At 38.5% G+C, this 27,669-nt stretch overlaps 1 protein-coding gene across 3 annotated transcripts in view; it reads right to left on the bottom strand.

Moving 5' to 3' along the window:
- Positions 1-1,837: 1,837 nt before the first annotated feature.
- tmem260 (transmembrane protein 260) overlaps positions 1,838-27,669 on the bottom strand; it is a 38,866-nt gene continuing 13,034 nt past the window's right edge. For 2 of the 3 annotated variants that reach the window (XM_067367731.1, XM_067367732.1), the window contains 13 exons: positions 19,211-19,388; positions 18,689-18,802; positions 17,946-18,125; positions 16,834-16,874; positions 15,324-15,410; positions 13,787-13,895; positions 13,535-13,707; positions 10,091-10,262; positions 9,860-9,999; positions 8,838-9,014; positions 4,187-4,240; positions 3,980-4,064; positions 1,838-2,589 (listed from right to left, as the gene is read on the bottom strand). In XM_067367731.1, coding sequence (XP_067223832.1) covers positions 2,335-2,589; positions 3,980-4,064; positions 4,187-4,240; positions 8,838-9,014; positions 9,860-9,999; positions 10,091-10,262; positions 13,535-13,707; positions 13,787-13,895; positions 15,324-15,410; positions 16,834-16,874; positions 17,946-18,125; positions 18,689-18,802; positions 19,211-19,388 — 1,765 coding nt within the window. In that variant the 3' untranslated portion in view covers positions 1,838-2,334. The remainder of the gene's footprint in view (positions 2,590-3,979; positions 4,065-4,186; positions 4,241-8,837; positions 9,015-9,859; positions 10,000-10,090; positions 10,263-13,534; positions 13,708-13,786; positions 13,896-15,323; positions 15,411-16,833; positions 16,875-17,945; positions 18,126-18,688; positions 18,803-19,210; positions 19,389-27,669) is intronic. The other variant, XM_067367733.1, reaches the window with a different exon arrangement.

Below are 27,669 nucleotides of genomic sequence, written 5' to 3'. Positions count from 1 at the left end.
TAGGAGAGGGATGTCCAGTCCTGCACCCGAAGGGCCATCTTCCACCAACCCTAATTTAAACCAAGAAATCAATGTCTTCAGGATTTCTAAAACCTTCCAGGTAGATGCTTTAAAGCAGGTTGAAGCTAAACCCTGCAGGAAGGTGGCTCTACTGGAGCAGAACTGGACACCCCTGCTACCCCAGGTACCTTCATACACAGTCACTGACTGACTGGGCAGCAAGACAGTGGCCTTCGGTTTCAGACACAACCCCAGGAAAGCATGTCTAAACAGAGCGATCTGCCACACTGGACAAGTTTCATTTCCTCGTTTCTGTAATGTGACATGCGCATTATAGCCAATTCCTCATACTGTGTCTCCATCTCTTCCACTGTCCTCCATCCCTACTTCCACTCCCTCAGCAGGAGGAAGTAGAGGAGATTGGCCCCGCAGCTAAAGCCCCCTTTTCAGGCCCGCTGCTGGCGAGGTCTATCGGCAAAGCACAGGGAGCGGAGGTGTCGCTTCTGCTATGGCATTTCGGACAGTATCTACTTCTCTCCGGGTGCGGAGGAGAAAGGAGAAACAGACGGGGTATTATCAGAGAGGGATGAGAGCAGCGAAGGCATTTTTGTCTTTTTATTCCCCTCCTAAGCCTCGGGCTTTGCTCCCAATCCGATTGGTCGATACAGCCAGGGATGTAAATGAAATGCAAAGAGGAATAAGGCTGGCTTCCCATGTTATGTGTGTGTGTGTGTGTGTGCAACGGCACTGCTCTCTTTGGCTCTTTCTCACAGTTTACCATTCGTTGGCCTCTCTCTTACCTTCCCTCTTTTGTCTGCAAGTCCCTGTGCTGCGATTTCATTTCGGTCTTGTCAGTGTCCATTCGCCTCTTTCTAGCACTTCCTATCTAACTCTGTCCTATCGTGCCATATACACCATCCTATGTACTTATTACTTCTCGTTTGCTTGTCTTTGCTCCCTCTCCCTGGCTGGGTTCTCAGCTCTTATCTGCTCAGGCACCCCACATTCCAGTGTTGCCGTGGCTCCCTGCCTGCATCCATGGTCACGGCGATTCCATGGGTTCACACAATCCCTCAGATGAGAGAGAGGCAAAAACAGGGACAGGGAGGGACTGAGAGAAAGCAGCTCAGTGGAAGAAGAGATGAATGTACACAAGAAAGGAAGATGTTATATATGTTGTGATAAGGTGTAGCTGACATCCTGAACTCAGGATGAAACCACTCTTCTAGAATACGAAACCAGCTGATTGTCGCTCCCCTCCCCTTAATAATGTAGATCATTGTTTCTGAAATCGTTCTGTCTTTTACACTGGCCATCAAGTGCTGACACAACACAGTCTCAAAATTGTCCATCTTACAGAATGTAGAGTTTAATGATCGTTTAGTATCAAACAATAGTTGGCGGGCTCCCTAGGGGACATGTCCCCTTTGTTGACGACCTCTGCATTAAATTGAATTTAGAGCTGTTTTGGAAGATGATGGGGTAGACAGAGCAGAAAAAAGAGACAGGGAAAAGGATGCTCCATTTTCAAATCTGTCCCAGATTAATAGGTCATTCTTAATCTCTTATGGTTGTGCCCAAAATTACCCACCACCCCCCTCAATCTCAATCTCAGACCTTTGTGATCCTAAAGTGAGAGAGAGGCATGCATGACAGCAGGGGGCAAAGAATAATTATATAAAAAAGAGAAGAGAGAGAAAGATTGAGAGAGGTGGGATGAGTGGTTCAGGACCTTTGATCATCAACTCAATGAATTTTAACATATTGAAAGTGTGACATTTTATTACAAAAGTAACACAAACATAGCAATTTAGTTCAGAACACAGAGTCCCTTACCTTCACTGTGAAAATTCTTCTTATGTAGGACACAAATTGGCTAAGGTTAAAAATGACAATGAAATAACAGCAGCATACGCTATGAAAAACAATTAGTCTTGGGTGTTTGTGTTTAGCGTGTTGAGGAAATATAATTAATCTCTGTATTTTGTGTAACTGACCAAAATATCATCTTGTTAATGAAATCAGGGCCGTAAACTAAATGAATGGTAAACTCTGGTGTTACAATGATGGATCGCTAGCTCACAATTTAAAAGATCTTAGTATAAAACTCATGTTTTGACATATTAGGTCCATTTTAGCATTTTGAGTTCACTTAACTGAGAGATGAATCACAGTGTTTGTAAAATACACATTAAACATGGTCTTGTATTGTCTCTTTATATTTGTCTCCCTCCCTCTTACCTTCTTGTGCTATTTACACCTATGTGTCACAGGTGTTTTCAGTGTTTTGAAGACTCTCTGTGTTGTTTCAGACAGTTTCTGTCACTTCCTGTCTCAACCCTTCTGTCTGTCTCTGAGTTTGTCCAACTCTTTCCTGAGGTGTGTGATGACGGAGCGGATGGCTTTGCTCTGGGGATCGGTGGGTTCTCTGTGAAGGTAACGACTGAAGTGGTGGATGCTGCGACTCAGGAGGGAATCTAGACTGTAACCTCTGCCCCCTGATTGCAGCAGACGTTCTGCGGCAAGAGCCAGGTTCTTATCCCAATTCGCTGGGTAGTCTACCTGGGCATCCACTATTTGACAGTACAGCTGTTGATAAAAAAAGACCACAAATATTTAAATTAATTAATACTTAATACTTAATAAGATAATGTTGTCTATAATTTATATTAACTGTTGACTCAATGTTGTATTTTAAAACCCTAAATCATATTTGTATAAGACTTAAAAGATTTTTAAAACACAACATTGAGTCAACAGTTAACAAATTATAGAAAAAATACCACCAACTGTCATGTTTTAAAAAACTGCATTTAGTCTACAAATAATCTCACATGACAAATCATGCTGACAAACTACATTTTCATTTTCTTAAGGTAATAGCAGAGCTTGCAAGGTAGCAAAAGAGAAGTGTTAAAGGTTTTAGGTAAGCTTAGGTTTTAGGCTTTGATTCTGTGTATAATGCTGCATTAGTGCTGCTTTGCCGTTGAAATGATGCTCAGTGTGAATCGTTTTCTGTCATTAAAAAAAACATGAAAAAAATTAACATGCAAATTGCTGATAGAATGTTGACTATCCAAAATTCACCTATCAAAATATGCCAAAAGGAGACTTTCAATCTTCAAACTTACATTTCTTAATAAAATGTTTATTTAAAAAAAAAAATGTACACCTAACCATATACTTATCAACTTAAAAAAAATTATCTTTAAACTAAATTTAATTACAAAAACCTGTTAAAGCCGTGCAAAATGGAAGTAGCGACAGATATCGCTTTCATATTGTGATTGTGAACGATTCTGACTTTTTTTCCTCACAATTGCGAGTTTACATCTCGCAATTCAGAATTTTTTCTCAGATTTGTGTGATATATTTCCCCTTATAATTGGATTTGATAACTTGCAATTGCAGCTTTATATCTCAGAATTACAGGATATAAACTCGGAATTGCAAGAAAAGTCAGAATTTCAAGATAAGTCGCAATTACCTTTTTTATTTTGAGTGGCGGAAACAAGCTTCCATATAAAAAAATATTATCAAAAAAGAAAAAATGTAATGATTGGTTCTGTGTATCGGTTGTTGATTGGATTTTGAGATATGGAGGAGTTGCACTCGAAAAAAAGGATGATGAACTCAAGCTTGCAGGGGAAGGGTTTAAATGAATTACATAATTGGAAAAGTCCTACATACATCACCAGAGAGAAGTCATTTTCACTGGAATGTCCAGTTATGACATTTTGATTAAACATTGCAAAACAAACAAACAAACAAAAAAAACATCTGCTTGGATAAATTGTCCACATTAAGACCTATAATATGGATTTAAGGATTTAAGGATAAGGTTTTAATTTCATGCCAAATTTTAAGAAAAAAAAGTTGAATACAATGAAATATTTATATAGTGCTGCTTTGCAAGCACTGTAATTCCATTCAAATATTGTACACTATATATAGTGTATTTAGTGCATTTCCAACTCACATAGTAAGATAGCTCATAGAGACGGGCCTGCTGTTCTCTTTCCATGTTCTCAGCCAGGTCAAACAGGAAGAAAGCTGTCTTCATCCTAAAAAGTGAGTAAAAGCACCTAAGTATAAACATGTAGCTATATACAGAGGTTTGGCGAAGATACAACACAAGACTGAACAATAAAGCTGAGAGCGATGAGGGCAGTAACCCATGCATTACCTGGCCTGCCACATCTCCTCATTGGCAATTCTCTCCCAGGAGCCAGGGTGAAAGCTGATAGGGTGGAATAAAACATCAAATCTTTATTACGTCAAAGCTTCCTCTATATGATACTTTCATAAATATTGATGATATGTAAAGAAAGAAATAATTTTATAAGTGTTATTCCTTTTTTATGTATATTCAGATGGCATCAAAGCAGTCTTGTCAAGTACAGACTTGAAATACAAGTTTTAAACCAGCCAGTAATCCAGCGAATCGTACTCTGCATATCTTCAAACCATACAACAGCTGATCTTCAACCTCGCCTGTCTTTGGAAGCTCTCTCTCTGTGGTGAACGACCCATATATTTCTGCATTTCTTCCTTTCCACTACATCGCTCATAAACGTGCGGCCTCTCCTTCAAAGGAATATTTTAGCGTGTGACTTCCCCGCTAATATTTGGCTGGCAGGCAGGGATGGACACGCTTGTAGTGGGTGAGAGGAGAGTAATGTCACACCATTCAACCCCGATTAACTTGCTGAATACCAGCCGGCTGCAGAGAGCCTCAGTGCTGGAGACTAGAACTAATTTCACTTTATACACAGATATTGACACGCCGCAGTTTAGAAAGTCATTAGGGTGGGGTCAGCGGACTAATAACGACTTTGAAGCTGGAAACGAAGGCTGTCTGCACAGCATGGAGTCAGAGCAGTGTTTAAGTACACTTTAATATCTGTGAGGACCGAAAACACTTCAATGGAGTTGCATTAGGTGTAAGAATTGTGCTGGGGCACACCTGGTAATGATGCTAAGACTAGATATAATCCTGAAGGTAAATTGACTAGTATCATTTATTTATATATGCATTTATTCATTGGGCACATGCTTAATTTTATCAAGTGTGTACCCTTGTAATTGAACCCATAACCCAAGCGTTAATAGCCACAGGACCAGTTCTCTGCAGTACACTGCCCTAAAAAGGCAACAAGCTGAGCTGACACTTGAGTTGAAAAAAAACGGATTCAAAGTTTTAGAACTGAATTTTGATCAACTTCATTTCATTTCATTTTTTTTTTTTTTTTTTTACTAATCTGAGCATAGCTGAGCCAAACCTGGCTGTTTGATAAAATTGACCATCTTGTATGTATAATACTAAACATCCATGACAACTTCAACATATTTATATTCTCTCAATTATCATAATGTTTTTTTTCTCATATTAAATGATTAAAATTGAAGCATGGACTTTAATCACTAATGTTTAATTACCAAAAGTACCATAGCCATGTTTAATTGACATGCGCCATGAAAGTACCAACCTTGGAGTATCGTGTGAATGCCATGGCACATGAAAAAAGTAATTATTTAGTATCATGTATATATCACAGTACCATGCAAATTGTCAACCCATGCTGGAAACATATGACTCTACCTACATTTCTGCTAAACCTGGAATATGATGCTCCAGGTAGTGCTGGGCGGTATACCGGTTCATACCAAATACCGGTATTTATTTTTGTTACGATATGAATTTTGATAATACCGCAATACCGGTATGTGTCGCTTAACCAACGTTCGGCGTAGCGTCACTGTTTGAGAGTGTCCCGTTTCACTGGTGCACTGCAGTGAGAGCACAGCTGAGATCGCATCACAGCCTATGGTAAGTCCGAAATCACCCCCTAAAGCCTCATTCACTATTCCCTACGCTATCCACTTGTATTGTTCACTTGAAAGTGTAAATGAAAACGAGTGAGTGAATTCGGACAGCCGTTGTGTGTACATTGGCTGTACATTCATTATTGCGGTGCAATGTGAGATTGAATGAGTGCACTCAATAACGTCCAATATGGTTTCGGACACCACTACAATTGGCTGTCGCCTCAAATAATGCCCTATTTGAGGTTATAGGGGGTTATTTCGGATTCAGCCCTTGATTACAGCGGAGAATTTAAACTACACGCGGCGCGCGAGATATAGCGGCTTCTGCGCGGAGATTAACAACGTTCTCCAGATGGATTATATCAAAGACTATAGAATAACACAAGACGTGTCACTCGTATTGTTTTGAATGGGAGAAAGTGTAACGCGCAATATGGCGGAATAATTCCCGCCTTCTAAATAAGAGCCAATCGCTGACTGGTAAAGTCATCGCGTCACTTCAGCGGCCGTTAGAAGCACCGGTTTCTATAGAAACAGTCAGACGCGCGTCTCCGAAATGAGGCACAAGAGACGTCCATTTAGGTCTGCGCATGCGCATTAGCTTGATCCAGCCTAAAAATAGTTTTTTTGTCATGATTCGAGCGTTTGGAAAAAAATTGTTGTCAGATTTCATTGGTGATTTCAAATATGAAATTTAATCGAAAGCTTGGCAAACAGCTTTGGAGCTGCATGATGCCCAGGATGCCCGAGAGGCGTTTCAAAGATGGCCGCGAGTGAAATGACTTGTCTTAAAGGGACTTTGATTATATATATTAGATATAAACACGCTCATGGACCTATTTCATATACTCTCGTGCTCTAAACATGAACCAGCAGCTTGTATGCGCACATATTTCATCACGTCTTCTTCAAATGAAATGTAACGTTATGCAAAGGACACTGAACTGTACGTCTGATCACGACCGCGATGACACGATGGGTTATTCTGCTACACAGAAGACGATGCAAGTTAATAAATAGACTGACAATTCAAAGAAGAATGGGCAAAAATTTAACTGCTTCATACTTTCTGTGTTAAACTTATGCGTGTCATTAGTTCAGAGACTTTAGTGCTCTTAAATGGACTGAAAATATCCTTTTTTAAAGTTTAAATGTTGTTCCGTGTTTCTTCCACGTTTTGGCAGTTTGTTGTTATATAGGGTTAGATTTATAAAATGCTTAAGGTGGCCTCAACTCTTTTTCTCCAAGGTCATATTTTAAAATTCATGTGTCTGTAACAAGTGTGTTCTGTCTGTGTTTTAAAGGTTGTTGTCTCCCCACAGCATCATTTTGTGGGGCTTTGTAACCCTGTATTAACTCTAGTGTGGAATTTGTCTACAATATTCACTAATCATGACAGTAAAACAGGGCATTCTAGTCAATCTACTGCAGTATTTCCTCTCTCAATCAGAAGAAAATGTGGTTAATGCCCGATCATGCGTAGGGGAAAAAATACTATCATATACGGTATATGATAGTATTTTTTCCCCTACGCATGATCGGGCATTAACCACACAAACCGCCCAGCACTACAGGTACATTTCGCTGCAATTTTTTTTTAGGTGACACATCCACAACAGGCGCTATAAGCACTATATTTTTTCTCTCCATTGCAGATGAGGGTTTATTGACCACCCTGCCTGCAGGACTTGACATAAACATCACCAACCCGCCAAATGTGGGTGGATTTCAGCGTGTAACGCAGTCACCCCTACTAGCCAATTTAGCAGGTTTTTACATATAATATAGGCTATACATTTTTCAATTGTAGTCTTTTAAAAGAACATCTCAAATAATAAACTAAGTGCAATGTAGTGTTATATACTGAAATATCTGAAATTACTCCCAATACTCCACAGAACAGATACACGATACCAACTTTGCATTCTCGCTCTCTCATCTCTCCGACAGCGAGTTGACACACAAACCCGCCTCCACTCACTCACTCACTCATTTCATTTGCTCTGGATGAATATTGTTGGTGTTATAGGACTTGAATTTCAGCGTGGGATTGCACTTATTGTGCATAATTTTTACTGTGTGCACACGTAAATCCGGCTCTCAGTACTAAATCAAGTTGTTTTTTGCTGCTAGTCTTGGTGAGTATTCACGTAAACACAATCAGTTATGTTTTAAGCAAACATAAATGGTTGAGAAAGAAAAGGCAGGTGTTAACAGTATAATGGATCCGTGCGTCAGGTCTTAAAGTGACAGCAGCCTAATATACCTGCTGCCAAATGAGATAATATTAAAAATGTTCATATGGCAGTTTTTCCCCATGGTATCAATGTCAAAATTGTGGCAGGTGAAAATGCTGAGTAGCTAGTAACTTTGGGAAACCACTAGCCACAGTGGCCGGTGAGCAAAAAAAGTGACTGGCACTGAACTCTCTGACTATGGCAAAGTTTTATTACATTGGTTGTTGTTCGTATCATGGCAGTTTGGAAATTATATGCCTGGTGAGTGGCGCTAAAAGTTAATGCTCTATCATGTTTGAAATCAACAAACCCTACCCTGAAAGTGTTAACAAAAGCAAAGTGATATAAAAATGCTTTTGCTGAATGAACTATGGTGTTTTAACTTGCTTCTGTGATGCTTTGTGCTCTTATGTGGAGTGAGTGTTTCACAAGTGTAAGTGCTCTGCATTGAAAGTGCATTGCTGTACCATGTGAGCAATTGAGCAAGTTTACAACATTAGAAAAGCCATATGGAGCTGTTTATGTGATACAAATGTCAAAATGTATGTTTACAAATCATGCACTTTGGTAAAAGTAGTAGTATTACACAAGGAACTGTACAAATATAAGTCTTTATTTATCAATAATCTGAATAAATTGTTGTCATTTTACTGCATCTAGTGTTCATTTCAGGTGAAAACATCATAGTCTATATATTAACAGAACAAATTTTGGCCTACAAGGTCATAAAGTCATTCCCTAAGTAAACTACAAACAAAAGTGATGTGCTACCTGTCATGTGGCTGGCTCCAGTTGTAAAGGTCAAGTGTTTTTTGGGCCCATTTTTCAGGGTCAAAAGGGGTCTTGACAGGTAATAACTGCTCACAGACGCCCCAGGGCCAACGAGAGAAACTCCTCTCCCAGCTGGGGTCACCCTCAGTTAGACCGATACATACAAACACAGGCCTGCTGTAGACAAACCAGAGCAAAAACTGACCATTAGTCATAGTGACATGGCATCACTCAAAGTGTAGAGTTTTAAATGAGTGGGTAAAACTTTGTAATGATGTTCATTAGTAAACTATAATAACAACACACATTATTACATTATGCTTTACTGATATACAGTTAATGTACATTCAAATTGCAAATTAAGTTGCAATATATATTCATTATTAAAAGCACATAAACCAAAGATCTCTTTATGTGGTATATAATGTAACATTGTGATGTTATAATGTTACCAATAAAATGAAATTAAAATAGATGAAAAAGATACTATAGGAACATAGACTTTTACATGTAATATAAAAATTTGAGTATTTGAACGCAGAACTGAGTAAAAGCTTCTAAGCCTGTCTGTTTTGTTAGAGCCATTAAAGATCTTGAATTATGGGATACACCTGGCAGGAACATAAAAACTGGCTCCCTTAACAAAACAAGCAGGTTGCTGCTTGTTTTTTCTCAAGTATTTATTCCTTATTCTCTCTGTACTGCTTCCCAGGGAAATCACTAGTGTTTATTGCCCCCCACTCAGAGTCCGGGGGCTTTACCAAGGAAATACTGCCGTCTGGTGGAGGGAGGCAGAACAGATTGTGCATTTTCTTTGCTCTCCCAGTCTGGTGTAAGGGCTAATAGAAGATGTGTAATTGGTTTACTAAACTCTAGTGCATTCAGCAAATAGTTCTATGAATATACACAAATTAAAAATATACACAAATTACTATTTAAATGAGAAAAACAGTGCTTTCTCTATAGTAGCATATACACAGATGGCATGAATGTGAACATAGGCCCATGTGTGTTTATCTTACTGCATATTGTGCTTGAGAAACTGCTCAATGCTGAAAGTTTTCTTTTCTGTGGTGTTGACTGGATCCCACCAGCGGCCAGGAAACGTGACTCCGGGTAAATGCTTCCGGAGTTTTGCCACATACCAGCTATATGTCATCATCTGCATAATATAATGTCAGTTTTTACAACTAAATTAAAAAAGCATATTTATGGCTGAAATAATTAGACATGTGTCATGCTGGATTACGGACCTCCTGGTCAACAAGGCTGAGATCTGGTCGGAGACCCTGGCAGTAGTGGACGTAGCGCAGCGTGTTGCCCGGGAGATCACCACGAGTCAGAACCAATGAGCCCTCCGGCAATGACGACACAACCTCACGAGCAAACCTGTCCATGACGTCATTACTGCTCTGATCACACTCTCTGCACACACACACACACACACACACACACACACACACACTTTGAAAATACCTTGTTTAAAATGTAGTATGAAAAAAGTATGTTCAGTTTTGCTTGAGTTGCAGTGAGGGGTTAAGTTGTGTGACAACAGTGTTTTGTATATTTATCTTAATAAATATACAAAATTATATTTATGTATATTAAAATTTTTTAATGCCAAGGACCCCAAATCAGAATTATTATCATTAACTAAAAACAAAAAAAAGCTATGAAGCTTAAATAAAATGAAATATTTGACAGAAAAACTACAAAAATGTAAAACTAAAATAAAAAACTAAAAATAAAAATTGAACTAAACTAAAACCGAAATAAAAATAAATTAAACCTAATTAGTGATGTATTTAAAAAAAAATACAAATGACAAAACAATAAAATTACTAAATATTAAACTAAAATTTTTAAAGATTTAAATATTAGTAAAAACTATAATAGTTTAAATAATACTGCCCTAAATATGATGATCCTTTCTATACAATATAAACCTATATATTTTTATGTATAAAACTGTGATTAAAAACATATTTATACTGTGTGAGAAAAATATGAATGTATTAATTGTAATATTATATAAATATAAATTGCTTTATATATCACATAAGAATGCAATATTGCAAAGAAAACCCAGTTACATATTGCTTCATGAATTAAACATTTGCCTTTTATATTGTTATTGTACTCAAGCAAATTGTTAAAATATTATTATAAACAGGTGAATATGTTAACTTTGACAGCCCTAAAAATGCCACCTAGCACCCCTCTTTTATTTATACATTGTTGCGCATAAATAAATATGATTTAATACAGTTCTTTTAAGAACTAATTTAGGGGAAAACATGTCTGGACTTTTCATTTGTATATTCTTCATAAAAAATATGTGTATATGATCAACAAAAGGGTTTACATAGGGAATTATTACTTTTTTTGTGTGTGATTGTGGAATCGTGTCATAGGGCACATGGGTCACCACCAGATTTTGGTAATTATTGCATCTCCAAAATCCCAATTTTGGCCAATAATGCCTGTTTGTAAAAGTCTTTAGTAAAAAAAAGTTTGTTTGCGAGCTAAAAGTGATCTGAAAGTGATAGAAAAGTTTGTCAGGAGTGTGTAAAAGTACATGCACATTCATTCACAAATACTTCAACCACATGAGCAGTGATGTTTACTTTGAAGAGTTTGCACAAAAATGTAAGGATCCATGACATTATCTTTCTTACAGCTGTTCTGAAGTCAGTTCCTGTGTTTCTCTCTGAGTAGCGAGCAGTGATGAGGTGGAACATCTCTCGGCTGTAATCAGCCTCGGACAGGTGTGATGAGCGCTGACAAGAGCGTCAGTCTCGCCATTGATCAAAGCGGCACAGTTTGTGGCAGCGATGTACCAAACCTCACCGCTCTAATCTACATGACTGCCGTGGCTAGGATGTCTAATCAAGCACAGAACTCGGCTGCTTTAATCTGCATGACTAGCGTGGCCAGGACGGCTAATCAAGCATAGAGTCAAAGCTGCAGAAGAGTGCAAGAGAGCTTTTGCTTTGATGTGTGCTGAAGCATGGAGGAAATGAGGAATTCAGGGAGTGACTGCCATGGTCTGGATGATCGACCACAAATATACAAAAAACTCAAATGTTCAAAGGTTCAATGGCTCTGTGATGTTGCTAAATAATGCAGTAATGCACACTGCAAAATAATTAGTAGTTAGGCAGGAAATAATACCTGATATCTACATTTGTTTGGATATTCTAGAAAATTGATATTTATGCATTTTTATTTTCTGTGCTGATTAATGAGGGGATATTGGTTAAATTCAATGGACATTTAATGGACATAAATATTATAAGTAAGGAATGATCAGTCAGGTGGTCAGTGATACATTAAATAGCACAGATACTGTATGTAGGAAACTTATAGTTGTCAATGATACAATTATATCAACTATTTGACCTGATATTTTAGTCTATGATATGATATTCGATATTCTGAGATCTGGGTGATTTTTTTTTTTTTTTTTTTTTTTTTCTCAAAGGTACCATCATTTGGATCAAACAGCAAACTACCTTACAAACTATTTAATGCAAAAACAAAAGTACAGTAAAAAGTCCAGCCATGTTTCATCCTAAATTTTTAATTGTATATAGGCCTATATACAGTATATATTTATTTATATGTAACAATGTATAAATACATACACCGCCATCTCTTAAGTTCACAAAGGCTGCATTTATTTGGACAAAAATACAGTAAAAAAATACTGTTTTGTAATTTAAATATTTTTTAAAATGTAATTTATTTCTATGAAGCCAAAGTTGAATTTTGCAGCATCATTACTTCAGTCTGCAGTGTCACATGATCCTTCAGAAATCATTCTAATATGCTGATTTTCTGCTCAAGAAATATTTCTTATTATTATCAATGTTAAAAACGGTTTGTGGAAACCATTTTACTTTGGTTTTTTTTTCTTCAGGATTCATAGATGAATGGAAGGTTCAAAAGAATAGTATTTACTTCAAATAGACATCTTTCATTACATAAATGCCATATTTACCTACAGACATAAACAAAACAATTCATCTAAAAAGTCTCCTGGGGACTTTCTGTGAACACATTTGAGTGAGGACAAAAACTAACCATCAGAAACCTCCTCATCTTAACACTGAAATCTCCTATTGTTGTGGCATTCAAAAAATCAGTATAAAAGAAAATGTCTACAGACATGTGTGAAGCTTCCTTAAAGGTGCAGTATGTAATATTTACAGCTAGTGGTCGAACTGGGTACTGCAGTTCAAATTTAAAATATTGGAGAGAGTTGTTTGTCCCGCTTCCTCCTCCTCAGACTCAACGCTCACACGGGTTGCCAGATTGAGGACACTCAACAAAAACAAGTGCAACTGACAATGGAAAGCAACGAGCCTTACACTGTATATTTATCCGCATTTTAAAATGCGTTTTATTATATGGATGCCGAGGCTTTTTAGGTCAGGCAGAATCTGCAATCTCTGAGCCAGTTCATTTGCTGGCTTCCATGCCTGCAATATGCTGTTTTTCGCCAACTTGCAACCCAGGATGTCGAAATACTATGGGGTAAATTTGCAGTGGGCAAGATCACACAGAAACAGGCATTTCAAAGTATAATAACTACCTATAGCATTGTTTTTTTTTTGATATACAAGTTTTGAAAAGTGAATGATGTCTGAATAGTTTTATAGCGTCCATTGGCACCCTGTGTATGAATGGTATACCTGTGGTTTAAGCTGATCATGTGTGAGATGAGGCCTGCAGTGAGTATCCAGGCTCCCGTGTTCCACACCGTCCCCCGGCTCAGACGCCCGTTCAGCCAACACACTGCCCAGCTCAGACCCAGACCAGCCAGAACACACACCCCAGCATCAGCCTGCAGCCAGAAGCGCTCCACCTACATACACACATGCAGTACATACACTGAAGCGCATTTCTTACATTATAGAAGAAATAACTGTAAACTTTAAACTCACCACTCCCAGAAGAAGAGGCTTCTCAATGTTCAGGTTTGCTCTCCAGGCAAAGAACACAGAGTAGATGCTCACCATGGTGACAATCAACCAGACAAAAACAAAGCGAATTCTGGGGGCCACATACAGTATGTGTCATTAATTTAAAAATTATTATGATGATATTGGCTTTGAATACATTGAAACTACATTTTAAACATTATGATAGCAAATCTATTGGTATGCATATTTGTCAGTTGCCTGCTAGTTCTGTTTAAGTAATATCACATGAGCACACGTGAGCACAATATCAGAATGGATGTGATATTTATATTGCTTTAATACAGTTCTAAAAACAAGAACTTAATATCTAGTAATGAACATTTCAAACACAACATGGTTAGCAAATTTTTTGCTATGACAACAATGCAAGAACGTAATAACTAAATCAAGTCAAAATAGTTTTCCACTAAATTAGTTCATGGTAGAATGATAATTTGTTTATATATAACAATATAATAGCACACAATAACAGCAATATTTACCTTCATACACACACTAAAACTTTTTAAAGCCACTTCTCCAATCCGATTACTGGACCAGAATTAGCCATCAAAATTTTGGGGTCAGTAAGATTTTTTTTTAAAGGAATTAATACTAAATTTCAGCAAGGATGCATTAAATTGAGCAAAAGTGATATCATTATACATTTATAATGGTACAAAGGAATTACATTTCTAATAAATTCTGTTCTTCTGTAGTTTCTATTTATCGGAAAAATAAAAACTATCATGGTTTCCACCAAAATATTAAGAAGCACAACTGTTTTCAACATTGATAATAATAAATGTTTCTTAAGCCCCAAATCAGCATATTGATTTCTGAAGGATCATGTGACACTAAAGACTAGAGTAATGATGCTGAAAATTCAGCTTTGGCATCACAGGAGTAAATTACACTTTAAAATATATAAAAAAATGTCGCTGATTGCGCTTCAGGCGACCAAAATTCGAGTCCCGGCTCGGTGACCTTTTCCGATCCCGACCCCTCTTTCTCCTACTTTTCTTTCCGACGATTATCTATACAGATTATCTGTACTGTCCTATCGATAAAGGCAAAAATGCAAAAAATAAATCTTTAAAAAAATGTATCAAAATATAATACAATTATATTCAACTGTAATATTTCACAATATTGCTGTTTTTACTGTATTATTGATCACATAAATGCAGCTTTGGTGAACTTTTTTCTAAAACATTTAAAACTTGTACCAACCCCAAACTTCTTTTTCAATGTCTGTGCCCCAAATGGAATTGCAAAAAAGATTTCAAACAGGTTTAAGACAAATTAGTAGTTCTGCCAGTGGTTAAGCCAAAAGCTGATATGTTGGACTGCTGAAAAAAAAAAAAACAGAGTGATGTTTTGAAGGCTGCACACAGCCACAGTGTTTACATTCACGATGGTCTGGAAAAAACCTAAACTTCAGATTGTGTGGTTTTTCTTCACTTCAGTGGCATTAAACATTAAACTGATGGTCAGATCTCATTCAGCGATGTCTTACCTGCTCCGTATAGACAGCAAAATGCCTAGAACTGCCAGCATAAGTACTGGGGAAGACAGATCATTCACACAGTGATTCCACTGAGCCCTGAGACACAAGAGACACACTTGTCAATACATCCTCTATGTGTGCGTGTGTATGTTCATGTCTTTGTGATGGACAGAGACTCAAACTCAAAGTGCTATGAGTATCTTTTTCAACATTAAGTGCAGTTTTGTGACAGCCTTCCCTTCTATCTGTATCCCAAACCCAGTCAATGGCCAATTTCCCTGCTGAAAGAGATAGTGCCCTGCCTTTGCCTTAATACCCATCTCTCTCTGACAGCTTATTTAAGCGTCGTGTGAAAGCGTGTGTGAGAGAGAGAGTGTTTGAGCTCTTTATGGCAGGTTTATGCAGTGACATGCTTGTTGTGTTCCCCTCTCTCACTCTCACCTGTCCATCATGCTATGTGGCAGCTGTGGGGGGTGATGGGAAATGGCTGATTGGTACTAGCGGGACATAAGCTAAGCTCTCTCTCTGGGGACACCCAAACGTTTGATGAGGGTGGGCTGAGGAGACGACCCGAGTCTCGCATGATGTCTTACACTAGTGTCATCAGAAGCGCTATGAACGTCATTGATCGTTTCAAAGCCAGTGCAACACAACAGATTTGTTATTCCTAGCAGGTTCAGCTTTGCCGCTTTAGAGGGAAGGGGGATCTATGAGTACTAACTACGGAAGGGGTATTAACAGAGTCATTTGTCTTTATTAAAGCTGCCACTTATTATAACACAGAAACATTTTTGCTTGGTTGAATATAAGAAGGTATGGTAAGTTTGTCTATAAATTGTATAAATTAAGGTATTACATTTGAAAATCTAATTTTCACTTGATAGTAGGGCTGCACTGAGTACTAACAATTAACTACATGTATTTACTTTAGGGTTAGTCACATGTAATTATGCATAATTTATGGTTATTACTACAGCAACTTAATGTAATATGTGTTACAAGGACACTGTAAAATAAAGTGTTTCCTAAAGTGCAACAGAATATGGTGAGCTGTTGCCTTGCACAAAAAAAGAATTTTAATATAAAATTATAGTAACATTTTAGTATTAAATTAAAATTAATAATAGCAGTTACAATATAAATGGATATAATCAACAATTATGATTGTTGTGACAATCCTGCAACACTAATTAATAGAGTATATGAAATTCAAAATGTAAGGGAACATTTACATGACAACGATGTACTAAAAACGGAAAAGTGACAACGTTGTCAAAGCGATCCCCATTCGCACGGATCTGCGAAAAAGACTAAAAACGCTGTATTATGCTGCCAGGCCAGTAGTTGGCGATGTCACTTTGTAAAGTGACTACACTACATGCCTACAGACTGAACACGTAATACACATGAGCTATATACTGAACTATGTTTTGTTTACATAATTCCCATACTTCTATTTCCTTCTGGAAATTAAAATCTGGATTAAAGTCATTCATCAAATCAATTTTGTTACACTCACCGTAACATTTTTAGGAGACTCAAATTTTCATCTGTTTTAGCCTGAAGCAAAAGAAATCAACATGAGGTGCATTAGTTTAAAGGTGCCCTAGATTCAAAAATTGAATTTACCTAAATAACAAGAGTTCAGTACATGGAAATGACATACAGTGAGTCTCAAACTCCATTGTTTCCTCCTTAAAATCTCATTTGTTTAAAAGACCTCTGAAGAACAGGCGAATATCAACATAACACCGACTGTTACGTAACGGGGTGTCCACTCCCAATATTTGCATATGCCAGCCTATGTTCCCAACATTATGAAAGGCATTAGACAAGGGAAGCCATTAACGTCTGGATCTGTGAACAGCTGAATCATCAGACTAGGTAAGCAAGCAAGGACAATAGCAAAAAATGGCAGATGGAGCAATAATAACTGACATGATCCATGATAACATGATATTTTTAGTGATATTTGTAAATTGTCTTTCTAAATGTTTCGTTAGCATGTTGCTAATGCACTGTTAAATGTAGTTAAAGTTGACATCGTTTCTTACTGTATTCACGGAGACAAGAGCCGTCGCTATTTTCATTTTTAAACACTTGCAGTCTGTATAATTCATAAACACAACTTCATTCTTTATAAATCTCTCCAACAGTGTAGCATTAGCCGTTAGCCATGGAGCACAGCCTCAAACTCATTCAGAATCAAGTGTAAACATCCAAATAAACACTGTACTTACGCAATTAGACATGCTGCATGACAAACACTTTGTAAAGATCCATTTTGAGGGTTATATTAGCTGTTTGAACTTTTTTTTTATGTCGTTTAAGGCAAGCGCGAGCTCTTGGGGCGTGGAGCACCAGATTTAAAGGGGCCACGTACCCTGAATCGGCTCATTTATAATGATGCCCCAAAATAAGCAGTTAAAAAATGCTGAAACTTCACAGACACATTCAGGGGACACCTTAGACTTATATTACATCTTTTAAAAAAACGTTCTAGGGCACCTTTAAGAAAATGAATACAGCATGAAAACCTCATATCCTAGTACATATATTTAAATCATGAAAACATCTCTTTTTTTTTTTTTTTTTTTTTTTTTTATAAAACACTTATGAATCTGTTGGTACCAGGCTGAAGGTGCCATATTCAGCTCGGAGCAGGTGTGTGAGGAAGCCGTGGAGAGACGTCTGGTCTCCCCAGCTCCAGCGAGCTCTGTTGAGGTAGGAGGAAATGGGCAGGTAGATGTAGGGCACAAAGCCAGCCAGGAAACAAGTCCCCAAAGACACCAGACCAATAAAGGACAAACCCTGTGGGAAATACATGTCACTTGTATATGACAGATTCTTTTCATTGCCAAATGTTCAAATTTGCATGCTAAAACATAATTATAAAACAACAGCATGGACATAACACTTGGACAATGCCACAATCATCTGAGAACAATTTCCTTTACTGCTTTGCACTGCTCTCAGTTGTAAGTACCAGTGTATATATATATATATATATATATATATATATATATATATATATATATATATATATATATATATATATATATATATATATATATATATATATATATATATATAAAATATATATTTGTTTTAAAATACGTAATAATTAATTTATATATTTTTTCCTATTTTTATGGCTTTCAAAATTCTAGCGTAAAACCATACCTTAAAGTACATCTCTCTAGACCTGTTAAAGACTGTATATTTTTAAATGATGTGGCATATGAGTGCATAATATCACCAAATTTGCTCTTTAAAAGGTTTTTAACCTGCACTATTAATTTATTCACCTTTCTGTGAAACGCTGACAAATTATGTGTTGATCCCTGTACCGCTGAGTGATTATCAATACTTACATTATGAGTGTAGAGGTGCAGGAGGGCCCAGGGAATTATGATGACAACATACAAGACCAGCGTGTGCTGATTACACAGGCTCAGCCCACAGAACAGCGCCCCCCACAGAGCAAACTGAGAAAAGTAATAAATAAATACACACATATATATAAGTTAGTTAGTTAGTTAGTAGGGACGCACCGAAATTTCGGCTACTGAAAACTTTTGGCCAAGAAACCCATTCAATGTCCATAAACTTATTAGTCATGAAAAAAAGTTATTACAGTTTATTGTCATTTGAATGATTATATTTTACTAACAAACTGGAGTAGAAACAATACTGTTATTAAAATGTTGAAACCTTATGTGCCTTATGTGCAATTTAAATCTTTGTACTATGAAATATTTTAGCTATTTGAGTGATGATTATAAAAAATGTTTGATTAATTAATTGATTACTAGTTTATTATTAATTTTTGGCTTCGTTTTTTTAGCCAAGTGCATCATGAATTTTCATTTTGGTGCCTTCCTAGTCTGTAGTACCTTTTTCTTCTGCTGAACACTCTTTGCACAGAGGAAACAGGCTGACAGCGAGAAGAGGACGCCCACAAACAAGTTGTTAAGAGAAAAGACTTCAGCCACAACCGACCACTGCCATACCAGCCGGGACACTGCAAACACACCACCAGCCAGGACAGCCCCTGGACCAGGTCCAGCCAACCTGAGCACACAGAAGACAACAGTGAAGGAACAGTGAGATAGAGCATTTACAAAAACACAAATAGTTTTACAACGTTCTCTGACATGACGTAATCTATAGTGTGCACACACTTTTATGCTGCAACATAAACTGGTAAGTAAAGGAAACAAATTCTAAATCCTTTAATGTATATAAAGCAGTAAATCATTTTTGAATCATCAAAAATATGTAATGGTGTGATGCTGTGGGATGCTGCATCACTTGAGTTCAGTTACTTGTTTTTACAAATAATTTCACCAGATAGAGGACAGATCAGTGGATGGATGTGAAAAATCCCTTACAAGATACAAATTTAAAACATTAATCAAAGTCAAGCCACAGTGAAGAACTTCAGATAATTCTGATGAGTCTCATCAGTCAGTGATCTTTAGGAAACATAATGTCCAAATGAAAGTCCAGTAGAATCATTGTGGTATTCAATTCACAGTGCTTAGTTATATCACCTGCAAAATGTTAATACATCCACACCAATAGGTGTCAGTACAGAGTCCAAATCCACTGGTACTATTGGGACAATTAGGGACCAGTCAAACGTAAACAAAAACAGACTGAGTGCATCTTTAAAGCTACACTTGGGAGCTTTTGTCCCTCTAGCAGATTGCATACATCTTGGGGAAGAACATTGTTTTGGTTTTGCTCTTCTGAGTGAATATTTGTGGTCTGAGACATTGTATACATGGATCCAGGATATATCAGAGTATATCATTTATCAAGAGAGGATGGACAAAAAAATTGGTTTCTTCGTTTTTATAACCAGAGATTTTGCAGATGTTCGTCACTATGAATGATCCATGGTCATTTTTTCTCGTTTGCTGTGACAAACTTTTATCTTCATGCTAACCACAGCCAGAGCTACTGTATTTTTCCTCTGAGTACGAATATGACATCACACACATGTGTGAATGACGCATGTATGCAATTTCCTGCAATCTGTCCCAAAAGCCCTACAATAGCCTATAAATCGTTATTGTAGGTTTGTAAAATTTTATTTGGGTGCAGTTGGAGACTTTAAAGTAAACTATACGACTAGTTTATTACAACTAGTGTCGTAAACTATAGTAGTATATAAAATGTAAACAATACTATCACCCAGCTCTAGTTTAAGATATTAAAATATTTATATTTATTATATTCATATTTATATTTATATTAAAATGTATATTAATATTTATATTAAAACATTAACATCATCGTAAAGCTGCTTTAAAAACGATATGTATTGTGAACATCACATACATTTTAATTGACTTGACTTTACTTATAAGTACTGTGTAATATTAAAGGGTTAGTTCACCCAAAAATAATGTCATTTATTACTCACCCTCATGTCGTTCTACAGCCGTAAGACCTTCGTTCATCTTCGGAACACAAATTAAGATGTTTTGATTAAATCCGATGGCTCCGTGAGGCCTGCATAGACAAACATATTTAAAACAGTTCATGTGAGTTCAGTGGTTCTACCTAATATTATTAAGTGACGAGAATACTTTTTGTGCGACTAACTCAATGCCGACTTTTCATTAATATAGTGATGGGCTGATTTCAAAACACTTTACGAATTGAATCAGTGTTTCGAGCGCCAAAGTCACGTGATTTCAGCAGTTTAGCCGTTTGATAGGAGATCCGAATCACTGATTCGATTCGTAAAGCTCCAGAGCAGTGTTTTGAAATCAGCCCATCACTATATTGTTGAAAAGTCGTTATTTTGTTTTTTGGCGCACAAAAAGTATTCTCATCACTTTATAATATTAAGGTAGAACCACTGAACTCACATGAACTGTTTTAAATATGTTTTTAGTACCTTTATGGATCTTGAGATTTTCAATGTCATTGCTGTCTATAGAGGCCTCACTGAGACATCGGATTTCATCAAAATATCTTAATTTGTGTTCTGAAGATGAATGAAGGTCTTACTGGTGTAGAACGACATGGAGGTGAGTAATACATGACATTATTTTAATTTTTGGGTGAACTAACCCTTTAATTAAAAACATGTACTTAGTATAGGGTAAGTTGCTTGTAATTATGCATAATTTACTGTTATTACTATAGTAAGCACATGTAACACCTAACAACAAAGTTACAGTGTTATTTTTTATTAAAAAAAATCTATAAAAAGTTTCAAAGTTGCTTTTATGTAGAAATTTACCACATAAAGCTGGCTAGAAGGTATGCTTCAAATTGTAAACATAGATGCAGAACTCTGGTTACCATAGTTACTTGTTAATTTATTATGGGGGGAAATCTCTGCATGTACAGATTGACCTGCAATGCATATAAAATTTGGACTTGACTTCGACTTGTGACAAAAGACTTGAGACTTGACTTGGACTCCTGCTGAGAAGAAAGAGATGGGACAAAAGGCCAGGCTAAGTAAAAAGAAGCGATGGACGAAAGGATGAACGAGTGGGGTCAGCCTTGTCTGTTTGATACCAGAGAAGACAGAAATGAAGGAAAAGAAGAAAAATAAAAAAGTTGGGAAGACGTAAGAGAGAGAGAGTGGCAGAGAGAAAAAAAAACTCAGCCCAGTCTCCAGCACACTGGCTTGGAAAAATTTTAGCGGGCTTGACAATTAAAGGGGGGTGGTGGTGGGGGGGGGAGCGAGGCAGTATGGCCCTCTCCTCATTGTGCCGAGTGGCTTAGAGTCCTCATCAGCCTATCAGCTAAGTGACAGGCGGAGAGCTGCTCTATTCAGCGGCACAGATACACGCCGCGGGCCAAGCGGCTGCCAGCTCCCTCCTGACCCCGCAATCCCTCGCCGCTGACAGCTTCAAGCTCCATGGCAAATTAGGCGCTCTCACATTACAATCGCACAAGACAGATTCCATTAACGGTATCTGAAATTGAGTAGAGAGCAGGGCCCTCGCCTTATCAGACCTGACTCATAAGCAGCGGCGGCACCGCCGAAGCTCGCGCGCTTAATCACGAGCCATGATACCATTTAGACGTTTCCAGCGCGCCTCTGCCTGCCGCTGTGATAGTCGGCCACAAAAGAGGCTGATGAGACTTAGGGGAAGGGGAACAATGGAGCTTTCGCAGGGAAAGCAAAGTAAGTCAGGAAAAAGGGGAGCGGAGAGAAGGATACGGATGGAAGAAAGGAGGAAGGATGGTGTGTGCGGAACTCGCGCTTGCTGACTACTTCTCTTTTCTCTTCTCCCGCTTTTTTGCACACTACTTGCCTTTCCTCTCTTTTCTTTTCCTGTCTCGTACGAGACGAGGCCGCGCGTGTGTGCGTGCGGTTGGACTAATAGCTTGTCAAAAGCAGGCGGGGGGATTCTTGGTGATATCAGCTTCTCTCTAGCCCTCTTTACTACTCATGCACGCTTCGGAGGGGGGCGAGGAAGACGAAGCTCGGTGAAGGTGCGGACCCCCCGCACCCTCGATTCTGCTCCCGCTGAGAGCCAATTAACCCCCAGCACACGTCGGAGGAAGGGGGCCGCGGCTGGGTTATAGCAGGGGTGCTATCTGGAGGTAGGGGTCCTCGGTGAGAAATATCACATCCTCCCGTCATTGCTTCAGTGAGGCGGCCTGACAGTCGCTTGCCGTCGTCCTCCTCCTGTCTTTATTCCTCTGAGGGGGCTTGACACAGACCTCTTTAGGAGTGTCTGTCTGTTTGAAGGAAGGCATGTGACACTTCCTTCATTCCAGAACATGTAGGACCACCTGGGTCTCCTTCTCTCTCTCTCTCTCTCTCTCTGTCTCTCTCGTCAATGATTAGGTGAGATAGTGACACATGTTTGTAGCATCACAGGCTTGTTTGCTGTGTAGGATACTGCTGTGTTAGTGTCCCTGTAGTACTTCAGTTTATGACAGATACAGTAGGTGACTCCAAAATAAACGCTGCAATGCTTGACTGCATTATTTCATAGAAAATTAAATGCGCTGCTTATCTAACTTCTTTCTTTTAAATAAATAAAAATTAGGACTGTCAACATAATTTACTGTTAATTTGGTAAAATGAACACATTTAGATATGGCCTATGACAATTATGTAAATTCTCTGAATTTTAGGAACATTTTAAAACTGTATCCATGTAACAGGAAGTTTTACCTCATTACAAGCAACTAACTCTATAGTAAGTACATGCTGTTAATTAATGTTAGTTTGTTTTTAGCAAATATTGATGTATGCAATTAACTGTGGTCAATTTGATTAATTAATCAGTACATCATTTAAATTATTCCGTTAAAAATTCACAAAAAGTATTCAAATATTATTAGTTTTATTAGGAATATAATAATTATAATGGTCGTATAAGAAGAATTAGAAATTGGAATAATTATTATTAATACTATTAGGGTGCTTTCACGCTTCGTTCGATTGCCTGGTCCGAACCCAAGTTCGATTGCTCCCCCTTCCCCCGCTTGATTGTGTTCACATTATATTATTTGGGTCCAGACCACAGTGCTTTGCATTATCAAAGCAGCAGCAGTTTACCTCTTTTTCTTGGTAACGACGATGGAGGAGAAGTCGGGAAATCACAGCATTGCTCATCATCATTGCTTTGTTATTTGTTCTTTTGAACCTTTGGTTTTACTTTCAAAGCATTAGCAATGGCACTTGCATCTGAAAACCTTAGGGTGTGTTCACACTTGTAATTTGGTTATGTAGGTTCTTATGGTCCAGGCCAAAAAAAGTCTTTTTTAAGAACAAACCTAAAGATACAAGGAAAAATAGTGTTTTGCGAAGGAACTTTACAGACATCCAAAACAATGCTGTGTTCTGGGCTAAATGTGCTTATTGTATGTGCACATATATGATTGTATTTTGACTAGCTGAGAACTAATTAAGTGTTTATAAAATGTGTAAAGGTGTCTGTAACAGTTCGTAAATATGGGAAGAAGGAGGCAGGAACCGGTGAACATTCAACAAAACTAATTCCAAAATAAACAAAGAACAAAACGAAAGTAATGCCGACAGACCCTCGCGGACGTCTGCCGGCCACACAAACATAATAAAACATAAAATAATATCAAGGCCTGGTCCTCTCTCGTCCTTCACTGTCGTCGCTCCTCCTTTTATGCTCCCGGAGCTCCTCTGTGAGAGACTCAAGGCCAGTGCGCCTCCCAGGTGTAGCTTGTTAACTCTCACGCCACCAGCCTTGCGCCGTTCCCGTTCCCGCCGTTCCCACGGCTCTCACCCACCCTGGTCGCCACATACCCCAATCGCCCCTCGCAGGCCGGGGGATACTCCCGAGACTGCGCTCTTCTCCCCCCCGGGGCCTGTCTCGGCGGCCGCAGCACCTGGGGGTAAGGACAGACGAGACGAGAGAAAGGAGACAGAAGCAAGGGGAGCGACAGGATGAGAGAGGAAAAAGAAAATTCTGGGTCCGACTACCAGACACTCTGCCGCCGGTCCTCAGCCTGCCGAGCGGCTTTTCTTCACGGTGCCATGCGATGGCACTGGACGCTTGGTGGACGGCCCGATCCTCGACCACCTCCTGGCGGCCGGCAATGGGTCCTCCGGCTGAGGGCAGCCGGCAGCGAGTCCCCGGTCCCCTGCTCCTCCACTTCATGGCGGACGACAGCAGGCTCCGACCCACGGCGGACAGCGGCAACTCCTCCACTCCCTCCTGGACGGCAGCCATCCCACCTCGTCCCAGGAGCACGGCATCCGGGTCTCTGTCCCACCTTTCACAAGGCTCCAGCACCACCGCCTCGGGCAACCTCTCATGGTCTTCACTCCCACACTGCCCGAACTCCGCAGCACCGCGATCCTCCTCAGCAGCGAGGGCTTTCCGACAGCATGTCCCTCCTACCTCCCGGGTTTCGGCACCAATGTAACACAGTTCGTAAATATGGGAAGAAGGAGGCGGGAACCAGCAAACATTCAACAAAACTTTAATTCCAAAATAAAGAAAGAACAAAACGAAAGTAATGCCGACAGACCCTCACGGACGTCTGCCGGCCACACAAACATAATAAAACATAAAATAATATCCAGGCCTGGTCCTCTCTCATCCTTCACTGTCGTCGCTCCTCCTTTTATGCTCCCGGAGCTCCTCTGTGAGAGACTCAAGGCCGGTGCGCCTCCCAGGTGTAGCTCGTTAACTCTCGCGCCACCGGCCTCGTGCCATTCCCTTACGGCTCTCGCCCGTCCTGGCCGCCACAGTGTCAAAACAGTGGCAGGAATTCATCGGTTGCACAAAAATGAAGATCTGACGATGGTCGTTTCTGATGCCTGTACCGAACTGTAATGGGAAACGTAGCTCCTATGACGAGAACAAACAGCATTCTGTCCTTTTTAAGGTGTTTTTGGTTTGTTTGGATGTCTTTGGTCCATGATGTGTTCATATTTCACTCGAACCGCACCAAAGTTCATTTGGAAGTGACCGAGACAGACCTTTTCAGGGGTCTCAGCCTGCTTGTTTTGTGCGCACCAGGGTTCGGATTGGCGGCGTTCACATTTAATCAAATGAACAGCACTAACAGAGCAAATCGCACCAGAGTTCGTTTTAATCAAAACAAACCTGCCAAGAGTGAACACACTCTCATTAGGAATGAATAATGCATTCATGACTATGGAGTGCAGCAGTCGGGCTATAAATATTCAATTTGTTTTCAATTCTATAGAGGAATTGATTTTAAACAATAACTTTTACAGACAGACCTACTGTGATATACAAGATTGTTAATTGATAGTATTTGGTTTTGTATAGCCACCAGCCACAAATTCTTTTTTGCTTTAAATCAAAGTTTGTAATGTTGTGATTCACCATGCAGCTCGTTGGTTTGGTTCATGGCTTATACTTAGACTTTTAAAATCCCTATGGGAAAAATGAATGGGATAAATACTTTCAATGAAAAAGTGGGCAGGCACTATTGATCTCTATTAGTACTAGTCAATTTTCCCAATCATATTTTTATCAATGATCATTATCAGTGGAATCAGATCATTTCAGGGCTTATTTATTTTTTCCAATTCAAATTATATATTATACATTAAAATCTTTACAGTATATTAAGCATTATAGTCCTGCCCCAAACTCATGTCATTGGTTGAGACAATTTTGCTCAATCGTTTTGATAGTGCAACAGAATGTTTAGGAAATTCTGAACTTTTAGTTTCTATCTTATGTCAGTTATCTTATGTGACAAAAGTTTGGCCCAGCTGAGCGCTTATCTAGGCCGTCTTATGTTTATCATAATGTGAGGTCTTATTATCGTTAAGAAATGTGGTGAGGATACTGTGCATAGTCTGTGATGAATTCAAATTGAATTCTAGGTGGAAGCTGTGCAAAATATGACTGCCATACAATCTCCAGTAGAATTACTGTGTGCATGTATTTTACATATAGTCAGTGTTCTGCTGGGCTCAGACATCCCTCTCCACAGGACAGTGCATGTTAAAAACTAATAACTCCAATCCACCTCAAACAATACAGCCAATGGCACAACAATTCCACCCAATTCCATCTTAATCCCCCACTGCATGTTATGTGGACATAATAGACAAAATAAATTGTGTATATCATTCAGCAAATATGCATTATTGTACTATTACTGTATTATTATTTTAATCAAGTCATTAATCAAATGTAGTATTATGTGGCCTTATGGTATACATGCATTTCGGGAGAGGCTGATCCTCTCCTTGCATGACTCCCATTAAAAACCGCCTGTGGAGACAGTTTGGGAAATGTAATATTACAGCAATATTGACTTCCGATGTAACAGACACAATCTTAGGCCTTCAGGCACAGGGAAATTAAAGTGAAGGCATAGCACAGTGAAATGGCCCTATTTCCCCCATTCTGAATGGGGTAATGAGGGTTTGGACGTCTTCATTAAACATCTGTTAAGGAAATATTACTGCACATCTTTAAATGGTGCCATTGGTCATGCTGAGTTGTAGAATAAGAGGCCTGTAGTGCATGGAGATGTTTAAAGAAACCTTCCAGGTTAAATAAGGATTAAGCTCTATCGAAAGCATCCGAGTTTATATAAAAACAATTAATTGGTAATGCAGTTACAATAGAGGTATTTGGGGTGATTATGAAATGTGAACAATGAATTTAATACATTTATGTGAATTATTCAGTCATTATTTCCTTAATTGAAAAAAAATATTGACCTATAAAGTTGTCCAACACAAACAATGTTGTGGCAAAAATTGTAAAAAAAAATTTTGTAACATTTTGTTATGATTTGATGCTTATTCTGCCGTCGTACAACCACCCAATAGACTTCTACTATAACTGCATTACTGAATGCTTGTTTGTTATTTCAAACTAACTGACAA

This window comes from Chanodichthys erythropterus, chromosome 18 (genome assembly GCF_024489055.1).
Source record: "Chanodichthys erythropterus isolate Z2021 chromosome 18, ASM2448905v1, whole genome shotgun sequence".
Classification (NCBI taxonomy): domain Eukaryota; kingdom Metazoa; phylum Chordata; class Actinopteri; order Cypriniformes; family Xenocyprididae; genus Chanodichthys; species Chanodichthys erythropterus.
The sequence above is the reverse complement of the archived record's forward strand: the minus strand, read 5'-3'. Positions and strand labels throughout refer to the sequence as shown.